General features: G+C 40.9%; 1 protein-coding gene across 8 annotated transcripts in view; it reads right to left on the reverse strand.

Annotated features, from left to right (window-relative positions):
• Nucleotides 1-18,346, reverse strand: part of LOC118417151 (docking protein 5-like) — a 42,416-nt gene that overhangs the window by 14,474 nt on the left and 9,596 nt on the right. For 5 of the 8 annotated variants that reach the window (XM_035822567.1, XM_035822562.1, XM_035822565.1 and 2 more), the window contains exons 2-3: nt 17,076-17,205; nt 14,073-14,295 (exon numbers count right to left, since the gene is read on the reverse strand). In XM_035822567.1, coding sequence (XP_035678460.1) covers nt 14,073-14,295; nt 17,076-17,141 — 289 coding nt within the window. In that variant the 5' untranslated portion in view covers nt 17,142-17,205. The other 3 variants (XM_035822563.1, XM_035822564.1, XM_035822566.1) reach the window with 3 other exon arrangements.

Consider the following 18,346-nt stretch of genomic DNA (forward strand, 5'->3'; position numbering starts at 1 on the left):
CACTGATGTAGATTATATAACCCCAATATGATCTTTGATGCGTTATCGCCTAAACAGGGGAGACAATTACCCCATGATTAATGTGCTGACTGTCTCCTGCCATGTTTTCCACAAGTTTTGGCATACCAAGACTTAAGTCCAAATGAAAGATCTGCTGACCTCCACGTGTGAGTCCTCGTTTATTACCCTACCCAGCCATCATGCCATGACACACTGTTATATAGCTCTTGTCAGCAACAAATCAGCCTTTCCTTGACAGATGGGTCCACGTATACAAAGTAGGTTAGTGCAAAGCAATAGATAGTGGTCTCCTTTGATACTACATAGCACCTTTGGCCTGCAATATATTACATGCTCAAGGCTGACCTTGGATATGATTGCTCCAATAACACACTTTTCGCAAACTACATTCAGGACATGAGCACTGCACCTGTAGTTCCTGCTCTACAGGTCAAATGTCTCTAATGCAAACTTATTATACACTATTCAGCAAACTCTTTCAAACACAAGAAAATAAGACCTAAATGCAGGAGATATTTTGATACACAGTTATACCTAAACCGCAACCATTGCCAGGGGTAGAAGCTTATAGGGATACACTTCCAACCCCTCTTATCTTTCCCTCCATTCTCGGAGGGTTCGGAGAAGCAGGTCCCGGAGGGTTGGGGGTTGATTGGAAATCTAGTGGCACGTTGCGGTGCCTGAGCACGCCTGTGGAACGGGCCGATAGCGGCCACAATCCCATTAGCTGGAAACCAGCCGCCATTACCCATGCCTGTCACGATGGCGGAGGTGCAACAGGTGAGGACGGGAGATAGGGCTGCATCCACCTGGGTATGGGATTAACCAGGCGGGGCTGCACGGAATACAGGAAACAAAATGATGGCTTTCCCCGCTTTTCACTCTGATTGATTTCCCAATATTTCAACGTTTTAGTTCTTGTCTAGTGGGTTCTCTGAGAAAGATGAGATAAATTTTATGGTCACAGCGCTATGTTCCAACAGACCTGTTTTCCTACATCCCTGTAATAGGCTATATGTTCCAACAGCTCCTATCCCTAATCCCATCCCTAACCCTTGGGCTGTCAGAATATAGAGCTGTCCCTGATTTTATCCTTATTGAATTTGCAAGCACAAATTTAACAATTAAAAATGACTTTATTCGCCCTGCTGGATTACAAATGCTAATTATAAGTCTATGTTCCTCGGTGTTTTGTTACGTATTTTTGATACCCCTGGAATGCGTTTATGAATCCAGAAAAGAATAATGATAACTGGACAAATATTACATCTGTAAAGTCTGCACTAATGTTGAGGAAAGTTATGGGGCAACCATCTTGTTAGTCTCAACATACAAGTTGGACAGTTGCTCGGCTTCTCCATCCATTCTTGTTACCATTTATCAAGAAAAACTGCCTCAGTCCCTTTCAAGGACCACTAAATAATGCAGTAGACAAGCTGCAGCACTGTCCCATTTGCAGACACATAAATCTGTCTAGGAGGACGTCAGACTCCTCCCAGCCATGTCTGAATGACACTGCTGCTACATCACAGGCACACTTGTCATGGGACCATCAGGAACAAGAAGACATGACAAATCAACATCTGACAATTTATCAAGTCAAGTCAGACTGAAAATTCTTTGTGGAGGTTTTATGTACATGGTTTTTGCAGTGATGTCAAAGTGTGAAATCACAACACAGCAAAGGTATGTTTTTATAACTATTGTACTACAAAAAAATCTCATTCTCCCTCCTACTGCGAAATAAAACCATTACAATACAGTAAATTTATTTGCAGTATTCTTGGACACTTTATAGTCAGGAGAGTCCTTTCATGTATATCTTCACTACAACAGCAAACACAAGCCTTCTGATGTCTATCCAACCATTCTTCACAAGGTGAGTATACAGTAGGCCACTGGCTTTTGTGAAATGCCTTCCACCAACCGCCTTTCAAAGTCAAAAGCTGGCGGCAAACTTTTAATGGGACTCGGGGCCTAAGAGGATGATGAATGCGTCTTCCATTGCCAGAGGCCATTCCACTTTTCCTGGAACAATTTGGCCTTGGCAGAATCCCTGAACTTTGGGGTTCTTCCTCCTATTGAAGTTGATGGGCCGTGCCATCCATCAGGGAGGTATCTCTTCAATACGCCGACATCACAGGTGGACTTACCCTCATCCCATCATACGAGATGGAGGAATTATGCCTCCCTGTATCGAGTGCAACAACCTTCTCTTGGAGGTACCAGGAATTTTGATGAACTGTTCTTTGACGGATTGCACCTATACTGTGCAATAGTTTTTTTACTTCATCTTATTATTGACTTAGTCATTAATAAGATGAAATCTAATCATCAGCAGTTTCAACTGATTCAACTACTGTGAATGTTGTGACAAAACAGCAACTTCCACATAACCACTGTCTGTAGACACAAACATTAAGCATAAGTATGGTAAAGATACCCTTCTATAGATATGGTACAGATACATGAGCCTCAGAGAGGTGTATCTACCTTACCTTAACCATAACCACCCAAGACAATGGTAGGTGAAATTACCTTCATTTGTTGCTATAAAAATGAGTCATTCAGACTTCACTGAGTGACAAGATACCTGCTGCTTACAAAGAGCTGGAAGAGAAGCCCTTTTTATAAGAGAAACTGTAACCACAAGGAATAAATCTGTAACCACACAGGAATATTGAAACCACTTTGCTGAATTCCCAGAACTCTTGCACGAATCCATAAATAGACGAAATAGCGGCCATTCAAGTGTATCGTTCATACTACAAAATTGTTGATGCAAACTCACAGCTTGAATCTTGAGAGGTGCCTTTATTCATATCGATGGATGTTGCCTCAATTAGTGGAATAAATTGCTACAATGTCCATTATGCATGCATTAACTTATTAAGCATAGCACTCAGTTTGACTATTCTGGAACAAAAGCCTACGTTCTTACCTTATGGAATTTGATACTGACACAGATCTGCTGATTTGTCTGTCTCGAGCATATTTCAATTATTTACAATTAGGCCATGTGGCCGAGTAATCCGTAGCACTAATCTGATTGAGAATAGTGGAACAGCCTTATTTACTTCATGCCTTAGCATGCTCCTGTCTGTCATGTCAACAAAACACAATTAGGATGATTTATAAAGCATGCATGTTCCAAAAGATAATGTACAAGACAGGAAATGTAGAACATTAAATCACACAAGCCCATCAGCTATTGTGTGAAAAGTAAATTGCATCATGGTTATCACAAATCTGGATTTCCCAGATAATCTACTTATAGTGGGGATTACCAAGAACTTAATCAGGATATCAAGGTAAACTGGAACCTTTATTCAACTGAACTTTGTTCTTGGTAGTGCTGGGGTAGCTCACACTTAACCACATTTACACATATTCTGCTGCTTGTAATGTCATAAAAGTTTTGGTGTAATTAAGAAATATAGATGATGTGGGAAAGGTTTTTGGCGCATAATATAATCTCCCCTTCAAGCAATCTAATAAGCTCAAGATTCCATAACACCCTTCAGGGCCAATAAAAAAACTTCATGCCATAATACAATTAGATTAAAGTTGGCCCATATTCCTAACTCTTTTGCCATACTAAAATTTCATGCTGTAGAAAATGCCAATCACTAATGGAGTCATAAATATATGGTGTATGAAAAGATCTGAATTGGATAGTTTTTATGTCTTAACCTATAAAGTGATGTTCTATAGACTATAGAATTCATCTTCACTAATTGAAATACAATGGTAGTTAAGCTGTAGCTGCAATCAAGTGTAAAGAATTTGTCTTCCTTTTCTACCATATTATAAAAGCTGATTCACAACTTGACTTGAGATAAACTCAACAAAAAGTTTGGAAACTTAATCAATCATACCTCCATTATTACTGTATAGGTTGTTTGGTATTATTCACATTTTGTGTTATTACAGCCAGTAGGTACCATGTGAGTAATGAGGCTGTTGCAACTTGCTAAAGGCACCTCCTTGAACGTGGGACCCCATTTTATGTTCCTTCTGAAAGACAAATATAGTTCCAACTAAGATACCCTTCTTCAGATCTGAACCGGGGTCTCCCAGTTATAGAACAGGAGGCCTAGGATCAACTGTGAAGCTGCTACCAATTGAGCTACAGAGACACCCATGATATATCATTGGAAAGCTTACTTATTACAATACCATACTTGTCATGTTCTGACATTCAAAGAACACCAGAGTAGACTACACAGTACATCACAAACACAAGTGGTAAAATTCTACTGGCAACCAGTATCTGACATTGACAGTAGCATTTTGGTACTTATTGGGAGCAGACCACCAACAAAATCAGCCACAGTGCTCACCAAAAAGAGAGGGTGGGGCACAGGCTTTTAGATCAACTATTTAGATGTGTGTACATTACACACATACAGTGACAGACTTGAAGAATCATTAATCCCAGAAAAGCCTATTAGTGATGTCCTTGGTGCTGAAGTGTGCTGCTGTGCTGCCCATCCATCCCAGTAAACTGTTCTTCCAACAATGATGATACATGATGTTGAAGCTACCTAGACCTTGAAACAAGCTGGGCTCCTAATGGGGATCTGTTTGGCATTGAAATGAATGGATCTTCTGCCGTCCCTGCAACTGTGCTGCCTTAAAATCTAGTTTACTTCCCACAGTGAGATAGGATCCGGGAGTGCGTCATTCAAAAGGAAGGCCACAAACCTTACCATTTACAGGCTTGTAGGACAGGTAACTGACTGGTATATGATTTTGTAGTAATAACACACAAGGAATCTGGTTACATGTAAGTATTGGCAAATAAAATGCACTGTATTCTACAATATGTTGGGATTTGGAGAAAAGCAGATGGAGAAGTCATTTCACTGAAGACTTTTAAATGCAAGTTTTAATCAAAATCATTCCCATTTCTATTTATACCTTCATTTTTGTTGAATATCACATTCCTATGATGTATGTATCTGTGTTAGAAAAGGCAATGCAACTCATGTAGATTTAGAGGTCATCATTGAAACTTTCAAACGAGTGAGGAAAAAACAAATTACATGGTTTGTTTGAACCTTTATGTGATATAATACATCAAACACAAATCAGATCTTCTTCAAGTAGGTCAAAGTAGCATCCACATCTGTCACAGATATACTTTGATTCCACAGACAGTAGCCCACAGATAACAAACTACATAGTGATGTACAGTATATCAAGATGGAAGCTACATCAAAGACAAATCAGATCTTCTTCAACTAGGTCAAAGGTGATACCCACATCTATCAAAGATAGACTTTCATTACACAGACAAAAGCACATCAGTATCATGCTATTTGTATCGATCTTACTATATAACCTCTAGAGATAAGTGACCTCTTTCGTATCTGATATATTTTTCAAGCAGCATTATAGGAATACTGTCTGTTGTAACATGCTTACCAATGTCATACACATGATAACAAGTTGACTAAGCAATACAGCAGACTACGAAAGTGGGGTAAACGACATGTAGAACAGAGGTGCTTCACCTTTTCCTGGTAAAGATTGCACTAAGACAAAAGTTTTTACCTATGGTTTGATTGATTGCTTAAGAATGCAATTGTCTTCACCATACATCTAAGCTTTTTGAAACAATACAAACAATCTTCCTGAGCTTTTACTATCAAGAAGACTTCCAAAAACATTTTTCTACTTATCTCACAAAACCAACTTATCATCAAAATTAAAATTGTGGGACTACTCCATAGCCACTGCCTCCAATGTCAAACACTATAGTTATATTCTTTACATAGAAAGATAACAGATCAAATTCTATAGACAATACATTTTTTAAACATTTTTATTGCATACGCTTGCAGTTAGCTTTTGGGCAAATATTTGCAAATAACTATTATTACCACTTCCATGGTATTACTGTTATTATTGTTTCTGATGGATGAGTGAAAGGGTAGGCAAAATCTGTTTCAGTTCAGCAGTTTGTGCATAGTTGTGAAGGCAAGCACTGAAACTGTGATTCAACCAGACTGCAGCAATCTTGCCCATTACTTGTTCCATTTGTTGCCCTCTGGGCCACTGATGTCTCTCTCAGCATTAATCATAGCAGCTGGAGGACACTCGTAGACAACCTTTCACCGGTGAGATATGACAAGCTCCTGTCCATTAGGGACACAGATGTGGGGATGTCTGCTAACTGCCAACGTGGGCCCATTAATGCTGATGGCAAGATCATCTTTGTTGGTCCCAGCTGAAATTGCTATAAATTCATCTCAACTTCTCATGCCTCAGAGGATGGCTAATGAGTAATGGACAGATAGCACAAGTGGCCCTGCATGCCTAGTTCTTGGAAAGGGAACTAAGATTAGATAAAGATTGAGTTGAAGCTTTTTCAAGTAGCTAGTGGTAGTGCATTGCGACTTCACTTTAGCTCGTTTTGACCTAGCACACCAGGGCACTTCTACTCTTCTCCATAAGTGATTGTGTATTAGGTTCTTTTATGTAGAGAGGTTTGACGCTTGAGGCTAACACCTGAAGCTGCCATCCAGTCGTGTCCAGAGCCAGGCACAAACTCAGGGCGGTGGCTCCACTGAATATGCACCAGATGGGGTTGGTGGCAGAGTTCACAGACCTCTACACCACATGAACAGAAAAATATAATTTCATGTCTATATCTTCATGTTTTGCACACAAAAATAATGTGGCCTTGTATGTTAGCATATCCAACAGTGACAGAACCAAGGGTTCACTGAAATAAAATTTGTGTTCAAAATTTATTTTCATAACGTATCAAGCATGGCTCGCATAAAAGACGCCAATAAATGTGTCATTGTAATTTAAGAGAATGACCAGTCCAATAAAGTGAAGAAGTGACAAGGATAAAACCCTATTTTTGTGGTAAGACCCCAACTACAACACAAAATTGCTTCATCTTAATGTAGATGGTCCGTCAGGACAATAAGACGGATCACTGGTGAAGCAAGTAATGAAGGAAGTTGATTGGCAAGATGCTATCTGTGAATAAAGTAGCAGAGGGAAGTCGTTATCTAGGAGTGATGTACCAGTCAGTGTCCTTCTCCTGCCAAAGTAGATAACATTTCAGCATTTGATCATCATGTGGACACATGCTATTTTTAAAATTCCACATATGTGTTCTGAAAATTACCCTATTTCGAACTGAAAGGACCCAATTTTTCAATTCACAAACCACCTTAGGAGGATAGTCTGCATGCCTTGTTCTGTAAGGTGCTAAGCAACCTATTATGATTCACTGTTTCTTGTAGCCAGCCTGACCTAATCAACGTTGAAGGTGAATCCTTCGTTGAGTGTAACCTCCATGTAACTTCCATGTAGCACGTTATTTGTTGCTCTGAATTTATGTACTAGTACAAATGTAGTTGAATGCCAGATTGTGCCAAAGTCACAACGGAGCATCTGGTTGTGTCGAGGTTCGCAGACTAGTTTGGCCAAGTACCCTATGTACACCCCAATGAACTCCTTCCCAAAACCTTTTTCAAGTTAGTTGTTCCTGATATTATCATTAAGCATTGCAAGCCCTCCCAAATTTACCAGGATCTCTTGGAGTGGATGTTCCTGAGCAGAATCTCCACACCATTTCAGCCCAGCAGGACAGAAACTACTGATAAAAATATATGGCATTACTTCTTATCTCACACCACTCTAATTATCCTCACCTCTCAACAAAAATTGACAGGACAGTGCATGTCTAATGAAGAAGGCAGAGTCCATGTGTTTTCAAACAGCAGGCTTCCAGAGATAATCTTATCTCTATTTTGCATCTGTCAACTCATTAAAGTCAGGTACCAAAAATATACTGTTGTGTCATCCCTATACACGAGTACATGCACTTTTGCTAGGATCAATTGTTTTGCATGTCCTAGGAACTGTATCATAATCAGCTAGACATATTGACTCCTGAAACATTCAGCTGGGAGAGGACAATGATAAACATTATATAATACTGCTAATAGTACCTAGTTTTGATTGTGTCTGTTGCACAGGGTCTCCTGAGTTCCTGAAACCAACACTAAATGGACCCTCCTATATTATAGCTTGCTGCAAGGCCACACGGAATAGCATATTTTGCTGAATATAAACCCTGCAGACAGACCTGGCCTATTGTAAACAATTCATCACACATTGATACACAATTACACATGTCATCATTATCATGGTTATACCAAATGCATTTCTGAACACCATTCTCGACTTCCCATTTCTTTGCAACAGCAAAGCAAGGCTTGATTTTTTACTTTAAGAATACGACATGAGCCTCCTGGGACAGGGAGGACAAATTGACCTTGTTGATGGACAAGCATGAAGGATTACTTGACTGAGTGACACTATCTGCCTCATTTGCTGGCATGAAAGACAGCTTGCTTAATCTTCATGTTTTAATCCAGTCACTCAGTCGCCTGGGCGGGCCCCATGTGTGTGGTGTGTTCCCTGTTGTAATGAAGTTGTTTTTAAGTCCTAAGAAAGCATAATGATGGTGAAGGTTAGTTGTCATCCTACATGGCACACTCCACATCTGTATCCTATTCTATATCTGTAAATCCTTACCTTCTTCCTGTACCACATTATTTTTGTTTTTCAGAATAATGGAAGGTAGAGTAATCAGATTTTGGTGCCTCCCAATAAATGTCACGTAAAATTGGATATCTGCCACCGGGGAATAGTTGGTCTAGAATTTGCATCCCAACATTCTCCAAAAAATCTTCCCTTAATACCCCTTGCAGCAGCCTTTACGCAACAATTTTCATAAGGGATTGTCGGCCTGCCTCCAAACACATTGAATCAATAAGTTTCGTGGAATGAAAAGATGGAAAAGTCTGATATTTTGTCAGACAACAGCTGACCGCTGGACGGCTTTAGCTCTTCCAGGAACTCAGATAAGTACTCTAGATCTGGACAGGCTTTTAGTTTGTTTTGGAATCTACGACAAAGTTTCTCTCTGTACTTTGCAAAAGCAGCTTTTCCAAGGGAAATAACTTCAAATGCCTTACCGTGATCCCACCCAAGGAGGATTTTGGCCAGCTTAAAGCTACCACAGACTGTTAACCTTTGTCAGTCCAGGTTTTCCTATAAGACCTGCAGCTTTGAAAAATCCATCTTCTTGAGATGAATCAAAGGCCATGCTGCAGATTTACGGCCACAAGTCTAGACAAAATCAAATATTTTATGACTTCTACGCTTTATCCCTAGTTCCTTTTAATCAAATGTCAATGTAAATGTCAAGACAATGTAAATGTCTGAGAGCACTCTCCCCTATTTCCATGTTAAGGTAATGTTATTGACTACTGCAGAGAACATCATCAGACCTCTGTGACATAATCTTAATTTGAATCTACCAGAGAAAAGCCTTGGACTGTGCAGACAATAGCCATCATGACAGTAGGTCCCATCACCAGGATTTTGCTCTCATTTCTTTACAAATCTCTGTGGAGAACATCATGCATGGTTAAATGGATAACCTGTCTACTATATCTAACAAGATTAGTGCGAAGCACAGCACAGGTCAGCAGACTAAGCCCCAGTTGCTAAGCTGTGTCATACCTGGGACAGGAAAACTAAAGCAATACCTGCAACACTTCATCATGTGGCGTGTAAACCTAATGATGCAAGAAATGGTGCGGGCTGCCAAATGAAGGGAATGAGTCTAATTAAACCCAGGTTTTACGCCCTCGCACCAAAGCCCTCTCCGCAGCAAGCTTAAGCCGACTTTACGATGTTTTTATTTCCTAGATCATTTGGTTCGGTGTTGACCTGCCCCGCCGGTGGAATGAAGTGTCTGTTTCCACATGAAGGTGACAAATGATTCAATTTTTGGCATGTCAGAGGTCACAGGATAAAGGACACATCCTAGGGTATAATTGGGCCAGGCTGTGTGGTGTGGAATATTGATTTTGTGAAATAACATTTACCCACTAAAAAAGTGTCTTAAACCATTCGTGTCTGTTTCTGTATGAGGAGATCCAAGCAAGAAGATTTGAAACAAATAAATATGTAGGAAGCAGCTGACATAAGTCCTCGACTATCCCTACCAATGTTTACTGGCAAATTACGCGTATCGCAACTGTGGTGTCAGACATTAGCTCATGACTGTCAGGTTGAAACAACTCTCTTCATATGACACTAATCTTCACCAGATGTATGGCTCCAGTTTCTTTTTGTGCCTCTTTCTGTGACATTATTGTTAGCTTTCAGCCATTCAGGGCCTTTCGGGTTTTTCACTGGACATTTCACCAAACTTAAACCGAATGTGCAAACTCTGACTTTGTACAATATTTTTGTGCATTTAGTATGTTTTCAAGTGGTTAGGCTTTATGCTTCTAAGCAGCTAATTATGTGGATACAAATTACATCAGAGGTCTTCAAATATATGCCTACCTTTCCCCTGCTTTACAGTCTTACCTAGATCATCATTACATCATTATATGTGGTTAATATGGCCTTAATAGTCGTTATATAAACAATACCAGGATGTGTCATATTACTACAACAATAGAGAGGTGTGAGGTGATGTTCAGTTTATAGACAGAGGAATAGACTGGGGTGGTGCCTGGGAGATGATAAGAAGGTACAGGAAATTAGGACTGGAGACAGTGGGCATCCCTGCCACAGGGTTATCAGGAACATGACCAAACTAAACCCTCCCCACAACACAAAAGGAGACAGAGAGGGTCTGGGAAGGATCCCCTTTGTACCACTCCCTGTCAAACAGGGTCAGACAAGCCAGATTCCAGGGACAATGATGGAATGTTTGGCAGATTTTTGTAATTGCTGAATATTAGTGAGGACTGAGAGCCCTCCCTGGCACCCCAGGGATACAGACAGGCATAATGAGAGCCAGTCATAGGTGGCCTGTGGGGCAGCCCAGAAAACACACTATGGGCAACAGTAGGGATCAGATTTCATGCTGGAACCAATTAAAGTCTAGCCCAGCTCAGGCCCACCCCTACCTCCCCTGAGGCCACTTGGGAGAGGAGGGGCAGAGGGCGTGAAATCAGGGCACAAGTCCTAAAACAAACATTCCCTGCCTCCAAATCCCGCTGGGATCTGCCTGCCAGGAAGGGACTCCTGGAGGGACAAGTGTCCAGGATACAGTTTCAGCAGAACCAAAGTTTGTTGTGGCCATGTTTGGGTGATGGGTAAACCGCCAAGCCAAGCCAGCACAGCACGCCAGCCCCCCTCCCACACCCCAGCATTCCCCAACAATTCCACAGATAAAGTGGAGCCAGAGATTCTGTGGACAATTGGTAATGGGACTTAAAATCCTCCTTTAGGGATTACCGCCCCAGTTGTTCTGGTCTTCTTCATGCTCCCTGCCTAGTTACTAGGCACCACCTGTAACTACAGGAGGAGCCAGGGGATGGTACAGTAACAACTCAAGGGTGGGACACAGACACTGGAGAGAGGAAGTGTGACAGGGTGTGTTTATATACAGTGGCTTGCTTAGTGAATTGTTTTTATAACAAGGTACAGAAGCTGTTATCAGAATATTTCAAATCCTAGCTTTTGCTGATAAGAGCTTGTTGAAGTTTTAACATATTGCATTGGCAAAGCTTTACAATTCAGCAAAGCTTTATGATATGCAAGTGGACTTAATACTAACCTTTGCCAAGAATGTTTTTTGGAGTGTTTGCATACACCTTTGTGTGTAGCAGCATAGCTCAAGAAGCTATGGATGGGTTGTCAGGAAATCTAGTGCAATGTATTTGGCAAGATCTTGTCATATCAAACAAATGATTAGATTTTGAGCCCCCTGGCGGCTTTCCTTGATTCTGCAGGAGAACTCCTACCTTAGGTACTTTCCATTGGCAAGCTGAGAGTTTTGAGTGTTAGATACAGTATAGCTCTTGTGTGCTGGGGAACAAGGGACCTGAGGTTGGGTTGGCTCTGTATGCTGCAAAACTTCCACAGCTGGATCCACTGTATTAGCAGCCTCTTGAGTCACGCTGACAAGTGGTAATGGTAATTTCATGTTCAGAAGGATCACATCTCAGGTCCAGCCTCAGATGTGGTCCATCTGGTTTCATAAACATGAAGGCCTGGGAAACTGTCCAACACTTGGGAAGTTCCTGCCATCATCCCCAGGGCATCTTTCACCTTCACAGTTATTCTGGGAACAGCTTCAACAGCTGAGAGGAATAAGTGGCCTCTGCATTCCAAGTTTCTGGTATCAATGATATACGTGCAAGGTGCAGCAACTGTGCTGTGAAAATATTATGCTTGTGGCCTCATTCTGTTGTCTCATATTTCACAAAAGTCAAGAGCACCAGAATTTTTCAAGGTTGAACTGAACTTGTGATGACACTGCAAACAGTCCACACTATGCACTGATGAAAGCCAGTAAACTTGGTTTTAGAAAGAATTTAAGTGATGAAGTGTTAGGAAATGGCTTCCACAAAGTAGACGATGTAGACTGCACACGCCATTGATATGATTAGTGCATCCTATAAGCAGTCTAGATTCCAAGAAAGTGAAGCCTTTGGGAAATGCAAGTCACATTTGCATTGTGTATTGCAATAATTCAGACAGGACTGGGTACTGTCCTAGAGTAACCGACCACTTGCAGCTCTTCATTTTACAGCGAGGAGCAGAATTTCTAAGTCACATTAGTATTCATGAGGATAAATCACGGGGACAGGTTCATATGCACAGGTTGACACAGGATTGTTGCTACTGTAGGTTCATTTACATTCACTGTGCTTTGCTATGGAGAGGTCAATGTTAAAATGAAACCACCTCAAACGTTTTGCAACTTACAGTACTCTGGAGTTATTGAACCAAATTCTAGTACTCAAGTAGAATGGGATAAAGATTGATGTAGTAAGTTTTCTGTTAGACTGCACAGATTTGATTTCTTAGTTCTCGGACTATTGCAGATTTTTGTTTCAAAATCAGCAAGAAATTAAGACTGTGAATCTAAGAGCCAAGAAACTGAATTGGTGTAATAGATAACAAGGCATTCGGTATAATCATTGCTGGGCTTTTTATAATAACCCTTTTTGTAAGAACTAGTTCGAAGTGACAGAATATTCTGTATCTGTATGTACGAAAGGTTTCCTCTTCAACCCACCCACTTGTACAGGTTGCGCTTAAGATTTCTTTTCGTCTCTGTTATGCAAGTTTTTATGTTTGCAGATCAGGAGCATCACCGGGGCACTAAAAGCCTGCAGGGATGTGCATTGATTGACAAGATACAAGCTGCCTCTTGGTAACCTGTCACCCAGCATGAAACCCAGGCCTAATGTGGGAAGATAGGGCTTATTCCCATCACCTCCCTGGAGTCAACCCGATTGCCATTTATCTCCCAGTTTTAAAAACATGTTCCTTAAGTACCTACATGAAGGGCAAGTCTTAATAGTTTTAATGGAAGGTTACGTTATACCTAGGAGACAGGGTTATCTCCGTCGCAGTAAGACGTTGTCCAGAATACATTTAAAGATATGGCTCAATGGCACTGTGGAAAATACAGAAGAAAGCTGACTGCAATTGTAGGTACCGTAATGAAGTGCCTAGATATGCCACAACAAGGATTTCCTTATCTTGTTTACCATACTTGGGTACTGCACTGACCGCCAGACAGTGAGGCTTGCAGCCCATTTAATGGCCTGTAGCTACAAGCTATCACAAGCAGACAGTAGATCAAGTTATCAGACAAAGAATTTAGGGGGTCAGACCCAACCTGCATCAACTCCTTAAGCACTGCAGGAAAGATGTTGATGGAGGAACTTCAAGGCTGCGAAATTTTGAATGCACACATATACTTCATGAATAAAGAATGACGTGCTAGAATGGTGACTACACACTCTTGAAGTGGATTAAATTGTTCCAGGGCCAATTCTATCTCCGGAAAAGATCTAAACAGCTTCAGATTTAATTGGTGACAGTCTTACCTGTAGTCTTTGACAGCACCACATTTGTACAGCACTGCACAATTACTGTGGATGTACATTTTGTGCCTCAAACACAGTGTAAACAATCATCACATGATCAATACTACTGAAGCATTTGACCAAGACAGTTCTTGCCAAACTCACCTGATTCACAGGCAAACTGTTTCGTTGAGTTGTCCACAAACATGATGGACACTGCGTGCTTCTTGCTGTCCTTAGGCATACGGGACACACTTCGCACGCTCTCCAGGACGGTCACTTTGTGATAGGCCCGGATCTGAGCTGCCTTTTCATCCAGGAACTTCTCAAATCGCCGGGGTCCCTTGCTGGAAGCTCTCTTAAAGATGATCCAGCATTTCTGGTAAATCTGATGGTATAAATATTCAATCCAAATAAATATACATGTGTTGTATTACAGTAATTGAAATGTTGAGAATTGTGAAAGCATACATGGATTTCATCATCCTATAATCAAGTCTCCCCAGGGAAGCTTTATCACTGTCAGGTTTGGGACAGTGAGCGACAGACTTTAATTTTTTTCATTATCTGCATCAGTTGTTTTAGCAGGTGTATGAGCGATAGAGTAAAGGTTATTGAAATGTTGCAGCTCGACAATTAGAGCGTGTTGCTGATCGGAATGTACCAGGATATTCAAAATGGAATTTGCGGAATCCAGCGCGATGATTGTGATGATAGGCTGTAAACCATGACCATATTTATCATTGAATGTTAAAGAGTGAAATTTTTTAACCTTTGTTGCAAGCGTAGCATTTTTTGTGGCGTATCATAGTATTTCTTTTACATCTTCTCTCTGTACGTCATATGTACATTACCATGGTGTGAAACATGAAAAGTATGTAAAATTAGGAAGCACCAGTCAAATTATTCAAAAATCGTGGTTACATTCTGACACTGGATTGATGTTACAAAGCACAAAATCTTGTCTCCCACATTGTTTTGTGCTGACTACAGGCATTTGTGAGTAACATCCCTGCCTAGGTCACATGTGTTCTCTGGAGATAACGTCACAGCGGACCGCCAGGTTACCACAACTCCCAGGTGCAGCCAACTGATCATTTCCATTCTGTATCAATTCAGCACTGATAAAAGAACCAAAATATTTTGGAAGTGCATTAAGTTGACATTGACCCCGCCGCAAAACTCCATAGGAATGTAATTATCCTGGGATAACAAAGCCAGACAAATATTTCACCCACAACGTTTCATTATCCGTTTTGAGATATGGAATGTTAATACTGTAGTTGTAGCTATATTGTATTCTTTTGCCAAAAAGTTGTTACTTAAATATTATAAATGGCAAAAGAAAACAGATGTAGGTATCCGATAGATGTATATGGAGGCTTTGATTAGAATTCTGTATTACATATGAAGTTCTCATGCTCCTTGATCTGGCGCTGCAACTGGGACCTGTCTAGCGATTTCATTTGCTGTTAACCTTTGACCTTTCACAGCCACCCACACGCAAGCCGAGAGATTAATCAATAGGCCAGGGTGGGCCAGAAGTGAAGGTCACTGTTGCCTCATCAGTCAGGCTACAGCGTCCGTGTAGGGCTGACCGTTTGACCACTATGGTACTGATCTACGGTGATTTAAACTGTCGGTGTCGTGAACTGCAATATTTTGCGATCTTAGCTACTGCTGTACACATTAATATGGTGAGGCGCAGTTTATCATCATCACACAGTACAACATACTCTGATTTGAAGAATCAATGTGTTTATACAGACTACTATATACAGTGAGAAGGACTACAATTGTTGTCTTACATTGCAGTATAAAGTGGTCATAACTGTCAATGTCATTTACCAAAGCCTGCCTACAGAGAACTGATGTATACTTCACACTTGTGATCCTATTTCTGATCTCCAGGTTTACTGGTCCATAAATCTTAATACAGACCAGCTCTACTCAGTAACTCCTATATGTGTATTAGTCATTCATTTATGAGGGTCTGCTTGGGGGAATCCTGGCAACACTTAATTGTAAATTTAGCGGGCCAGCAATCAGGAGGACCGACAAGACTTAATAGTAATTCAACTTGTTTTTGTGAAATGTTTTCTCAACAATTTCGTTGAATTGCTTCATTGCTTTCATGGCAAAACAAGCCTGCAAACACAGATCAACCAAGACTTTTGCAAAATCTGGTAAAACTAAAAGAATTGTAGATAACAAATAACGTTCCACGTAGAATTGAAGCAGCCAATTTCGCTTCACAAATAATTTGCAGACAATGCTTAACATTGACTTACAGTGGACCAGCAATGACTATCGCTGAATTAGAATAGCTAGCTATGCCTCACAGAAAAAGGCATGCAGACCCTCAGTAAAGGGAACATGGGAGCCGGACTGTAAGCAGGTCCTTAGTAAGATTTACGATCTTTGCCCATAGGCACAAATCCCAACCTATGCTTCGCCTTAAGCAAATTTTTCTTCAGCATGGGTCTATAAATCTTCGTACTTGCCTGCGTTTTTGTCATGTTTTCTTGACATGTTCAGACGGGAAGGTTAGAAAATAGTACAGATCTTGAATATCAGATAACATGTAGGATTGTCTAGACCCTTGACCTGACACTGTGTTTGGTACAGTCCATAACTCCCAACTCCACCTGTTCTATTTATTTAGCTGTAGATGTTATATAGAAGTCAGACAAGTAGAAAACAGGCAAAATTATGATGAACATGTTGCTATTGATTACTGTAACAGTTTTTATCATATTTTGCATCTCCCATCATGGACAAAAGCTCAATGCAAATCGACTTGGGAAACTTGATTAAGATCCTAACACTTCTGCCATGTACCAGTATATTGTTGCTATAACAAAACAGCACAAAACAATGAAAGACACAAGCTTTAATAGGGTCACCTCCTTGCAAACATAACTATAGATTGTATAACTCAGAAGTATATTGTGTAGACTAGATTATTAAAACCTTAAGGGTTGAAATCACTGGATGGAGCCATAAAAAATGTTGCTTTTGTTCTCATAGTTTTGATAGTCATCTTCAATGAGGTGAATAGAGAAATTATCATGCAGCCTACAGCAAAGCCTAGGGGGTCATGCCTTAGCCAGAGATTCACATCTTCAAAAACACGAAAATTGCATGATGAATTGTGACCTTACTCACCCCAAGTTTCCTGCTTCGCATGCGAACGTAGCCTTGCCTGACAATGTCGTTGAAGTCTGATGCCATATTGTACACCTTCTGTCAGTGATCAACGCAGACGCAGGAGTTGAAGAACAGGTTCATACTGGCTCTGCAAAACAATGGGAGCCAAAATAAATTACCTGCTTACAGATAAAAATCAGTAGCTGACAGGTCTGCAAAGTTAGCTTGTCTCACCTTTGCAGCAGGCATTTAGTCAAGGACGTCTGAAAACAAAACAAAGTCTTTTTGCAAAGAACTGCCTTTACATGGCCACTTTTGACGTCTTAAGAGCTTGACATTTCAATTAAGTAATGACCGCTAATGAGAACTGCAGTCATTGTTGTCTGCGTTCTGCTACCACAAAGCCGGGTATTGTTATGGAAATGAGGGACAAGCCACTTTATAAGTGAGGGCAAAGGGTGGCAAGTCATGTTTCATGTCACCAGTCTGATATATCTTAACCATTGTCAAACCTTCTGCAATGGAAAAGTGACAAGTTGAAGTTGTAGAATATGGTAATAATACCAAGACAGACATTTGGAAAAAAGGAGAAAGAAAAGCAGATCTGCAAGTTTGTAAATCAGACTGACCTCTCACGACAGTCAAGACTGCAAGAGTTACATGTTCTGGCCTGTAACCTACAATACATGGCAAAGTACTGAGACAGCCAGGCACCTACTTAACATTTGTGGAATTTTCCCTTTCTGCCTTAGCCATTTCCCCGTCCAGACATCCCATTACTCTCAATGTCAGTACATTGAAACATCCACGACAACAATACGTGACCCAATTCTTATCAGGCCTTGTGGTTACCTGTTAAGCTATAAAACTCCCCTCACCTGTCCATTTCTTATTGTCCCATACTGACGTCCGCCTGTCTGGCGTGAGGGGCAAATTACGGGATGCTAGCTACATTCCGCCCGCTGACTGTGGTTATACCTGTCTGTAATTTTCTCCATAAATGAGTTCACTATTGCAAAAGCTTACTTTATAACCACGAAGCATTGTCCAATCGCTGGGGGCATTCTCGCGTCGGTGGCTGCTAGAAACATGGACCAGGTTTTGATCTGACTGCCTTGAAGAGTGTGGCACTAGTCCTGACGTCCACGGGGCCCTTTCTCACGGCCCCTGCCTTCCTGTTGAGCTGCCTTACTTTTGCTCACACTCACTGAACGTGTTTTCGTTGCTTACTTTTCTGACTAATCACGCCGGGGAAAGGTATGCTAATAGCCTGTCGGGGTGAGCAGGCA

The sequence above is a fragment of the Branchiostoma floridae genome, chromosome 6, assembly GCF_000003815.2.
Source record: "Branchiostoma floridae strain S238N-H82 chromosome 6, Bfl_VNyyK, whole genome shotgun sequence".
Classification (NCBI taxonomy): domain Eukaryota; kingdom Metazoa; phylum Chordata; class Leptocardii; order Amphioxiformes; family Branchiostomatidae; genus Branchiostoma; species Branchiostoma floridae.